At 29.8% G+C, this 4,432-nt stretch overlaps 1 protein-coding gene across 3 annotated transcripts in view; it reads left to right on the forward strand.

The window, feature by feature from the left end:
- The first annotated feature begins 256 nt into the window (after positions 1-256).
- The window catches only part of LOC106468227 (furin-like protease 1), a 114,075-nt gene continuing 109,899 nt past the window's right edge, over positions 257-4,432 (forward strand). The window contains exon 1 of one of the 3 annotated variants that reach the window (XM_022396559.1): positions 257-1,008. In XM_022396559.1, coding sequence (XP_022252267.1) covers positions 787-1,008 — 222 coding nt within the window. In that variant the 5' untranslated portion in view covers positions 257-786. The remainder of the gene's footprint in view (positions 1,009-4,432) is intronic. The other 2 variants (XM_022396558.1, XM_022396560.1) reach the window with 2 other exon arrangements.

The following is a 4,432-nucleotide window of genomic DNA, read 5'->3' on the forward strand; positions in this document are numbered from 1 at the left end:
CAGATTTATTTAAGAAAGGACTTGTGTCACTAAAGTTTCGTCGGAACTAAGTTACGGAAAATTAATTAGCAAACGGTTGTTTGTTTGTTTGTTTTTTAAGTATCAAACGAGCAGGTACGTAACAATACTTAGTAAAGGGGTAATGTATGGGAAGTATCAGTAGTGAATTTTTTTAGTGTTGGCATGTAAATTCTAAATGCTGTTTAATAATTTTCGGAAAGAATTTGAACGTTTAAAATTTAAAGAAAAAAATTAAGTGAGTTAAATATATGATCTAAAACTGCTTTTGAACGTTGCCTTCATATATGTTTCGTCACAAACGAGATCGAGGCGACCTAACAGCAAGCGCGAGCGTCGCGTTTACATGCTGAACTCTTGTCTATCAAGTACGAGGGTGATAAGGAAAGTGTTTTGGAAATTGGAGTAAGAATATCTAGTGGAGGCTACTAGGTCGTTATGGTAAGAACGGGATCTTTTTCAAAGCATCATCGATTCAGTTACTAGTTTGTAGTGCTATGTAGCGATTATAATGCCAGAGAGTTCAAATATATTGAAAATACTCCAAGAAAGGAGTTCAAGTAAATCTGAAAAAAAGTGAAACGCAACACATAAGTTGCCGTCCCGAGTTAAAACTAAAAGTAAAACTCGACTTGGTCTTAAAATACTGTTGCAGTGTCAGTGTCAATTCAGAAAGTCAAAAAAAGCATTAAGCTAATTTGGAAAGCGATTGTCCATGGTGGCTGCTCTGCTCTTAGGCAAACTCTTCTTTTTCTGCTCCGCTCTTCGATGCCAATGGCCTCTAATACAGCTGTGCTACACTCTAACACTTTGCCTAAGCTTTGGCTGGTACTTCTGAGTCTGTTTGTGCATATAACGTTTTTCAGGCTTTCTTTTGCTGAGATTCGTGAGAATGACATCTACACGGACCAGTTTGTTATTCTTGTTAGCGGTGGACCCCAAGTGGCTCAAGAGCTTGCTAGAAAACATGGCTTTGTTTACTTGGGACAGGTAAGAGAATGCTGAAGTCAATCTCTGTCAGATTTTGCCTGCTCTCTATTCTACTTGTCTAAACTGAGACTTAATATTATTAACAATGAGGCTAATAACACTTTAACAGGCCCAGTAAATTTTAAAAGTTTTTATGAAGTAGGTTTACACAAATGTAAAAAATATAATTTCAAGTAATAACAATTGAACTTTGAAGTAATATATTGTTAAAAAACACTACAATTATACTTTTAATTGGTATATTTTTGAAAATAATATATTTTAATGTTAATTGATAAAGATGGATCAGCAAATTACAAGTTGAAGATTTGCAAGTGTAATTATCATGTAAAGTTGCATCTTTATTAAAGCACACAACAGAGTTAGTAGATATATAACATTACGTTAATATAAGATACATTAAGACCATAGAAAACTTTACTTTATTAAGAATGACTTGAATAAATTTGTTGTTAGATTAACTGGCATTAAATTCCACATTTTTCTTATTTTATACATGAACATAACCTTGATATCTTAATTTTAAACGTTTAATGGTATGACATTAAATTAACACCTACATTTCAAGCATAAAAAATCACCTTTCAAAATTAGGGTATCAATAAGGTGAATAAATGAAAGAAGGAACTGACAGGCTTTGTAAATAATACAAGAAGATAGCTTTATATAGATTACTGAAAATTAATTTATTGACCTTAGTGTATGAATAATGTATTTGTAAGTGTGAATAATAGTAACACATTTAAAGTATCCAGATAACCTACACTGTTTACAAAACAACTAAATAGCATTTTATCTACAAACTTGTCAACAAAATTTTAACCTAGAATAAAAACAACTTCAACAATACTGTTGTGTTAGTAGTTCATAACCTTAAAATTAAAGAGAGTGAAATAATTCTATGTTACAAAGCTGTGTTTATAGGTGCTTCTTCTAAAAAAATATATTATTACTTCATGTTACATAAGAAAGACTTCCGATGACCAACCCAAGTAAATCAAATTATGCTACCTATAGCTTTGTTTTCTACATGTGAAACTCATTGTTTTGGGGAGTCTTGATTTACATTAAAATCATTGTGTTATTCTTATCTGTATTTTTTTTCATATATAATTAGAGCATAATTAAATTCAGGACTATTAATGAAGTGTAATAGTCTAAAATGAAAATAACATATTATACACTGAAAACCAGATGATACACAAATAAATCTCGAAATCATAGCTTTCTATTTTGCTATAACCAAACAAATAGCAGAAAGTTTAACTTCATATCCAAATCTTCAACTTCTTCGATCTGACGAAGCAATCTTCTCAATTTTTATAAACATTAATGGTAAGAGTAAGAGGGGAGCCTTATGTTAGTTATAAAGTTAATTTATGTCAATTTTAGTTACTGACAAAGGTATCTGAGAATATGCAGAGAGAAAATGACCAGAATTTATTTACATAATTACTTAAATTCTAATAAATTTATACTTCTTAACTTTTTGGTTTATCAAACCATATTTCTGAAGTACTAAACATACTAAAGCTAATGTTAGTGACTATTTATTTTCAGATATAGCATGAAGTTTAGCAAAATGTTTTGTGTAATTTCTATTTTTTACAAGCCTGTTTGCAAGATAAAACATGTTTTTAGCTGAACCATTTAACTCATTATATATAGAACTGAAATTTGTTCAAAGGTCAGTATGATTTCAGGATTTTTATAGTTACTTGTTAGTTTTAGTTTAGCAAGTTTCAAGTGTGATATGTCATTTTGTGAAGTTAGAATGTCTCTTACAAAGTGATATGACACATTGATTTTTCTTATGTTTTTATAATTATTTTAAAAATTCTCAGAATTTTAAACAGTTTTATTCCAGATTACTTGACCCAATAGGCTTTGACTTTTCTAAATGTTTTATTAAAATAATTCATTAGAAATTTATGTTAAATTTAAAGGACATGAGGTGTAAGTTTTATAAAAATATTCCCAAACAGTGAACATTTATCAAAAAGCTTAATCTTTCTGTTTATTGTGTTGAAAAAAAAATCGAAAAAGTGTTTGTCTCTCATAAAAAATTTTAGCTTTAATCTTAGAATACATTAATGCCACATTTTTCTAGTGGTCTCTACTTTAACCATATCATTTTTAGTTCACCAAAATATCTTGTTGAATGAAGTATTCAGGAATGTGACTTGTTTTTCATTTCATTGATTTAGGCATAAACATTTAGTTGTCATAACAAAAACTTACTCTTAAGGAGATTATGCCTAACATTACTGTGGGAGTCCTTGAAATGTATTTTACATACATATAATGTGAACCTGATCTGTCATAAAAGTCTCGCTTGTACTTTTGTTAAGGAACATAATTTACACTCGGTATACTTGTACAGATATGTAGACGATACACTTGCCTGATTGACATCTTCATGCATGTAGCTTTTTCAACCATACACACAAATATGAAGTTCACCAGTGAATACACAAAGAATCAACAACTAACATTTCTAAACCTCATTATCACAAGAATAAATATACAGTTTAAAACAAAAATCCCCAGAAAAATCATTCATACTGGACTGTACATTCCTTGGAACTCCCACATGAAAATAACAATAACTAGAAAACATGATAAACACAGCCACAAAACTTTTCTCATCTGAAAACCATATTGATGAAGTCAGTCAACTAAAACAAGACTTTATCAACATGAATAAATTTCCTACAAAAAGTGTTGAAAGAATTATTCTTAGATATCACAGCCAACCCACAATCCAAAAGTCAACAAAACACTACACTGCTGCCTGCCGTACATTCCAAATATCAGTGACAAAATAACTAACATTTGAAAAAAACTCATAACCAAACATAACATTCCATTAAACATTAACTTCATTCCAAAACCAGGTACAAAATTACAATCTGTACTGTGTAAAAACTGACAAGCATGATACTAACATCATTTATAAAATACAATGCAACAACTACCATGACTTCTATATAGGAGAAACAAGCTGAAAAATGGAAACCAGATTCAATTAACACAAAAAATCACCCTTCCATGTTCTTTATCATTGTATTTCAAATAACCACAGTATAACCATAGAAAACACTAATATACTAAGTAAAGAAACCAAAATTAACAAATGAAAAATTAAAGAAGCTCTTATGATACAAGAACTTAAACCCACACGAACTTTTATATCTATAATAATTATTCCTTAATTTTAAATACCATATAATAGATTAAATATATACAAAGCCCCCTACAATCATACACTTATCATTACTGTTGTTTCCACAACTTGTGATCAGTAATGGTTACTTTTTCAAATCTCATTCTTAATCTGATGATGATGACCTAAGGAGGTTGAAATGTTACTTGTTTTGTGTTTCTTAAATAAAAGTTTTTAATACCCATATCAGCCATCTCT

This window comes from Limulus polyphemus, unplaced genomic scaffold, assembly GCF_000517525.1.
Source record: "Limulus polyphemus unplaced genomic scaffold, Limulus_polyphemus-2.1.2 Scaffold2923, whole genome shotgun sequence".
Classification (NCBI taxonomy): Eukaryota; Metazoa; Arthropoda; class Merostomata; order Xiphosura; family Limulidae; genus Limulus; species Limulus polyphemus.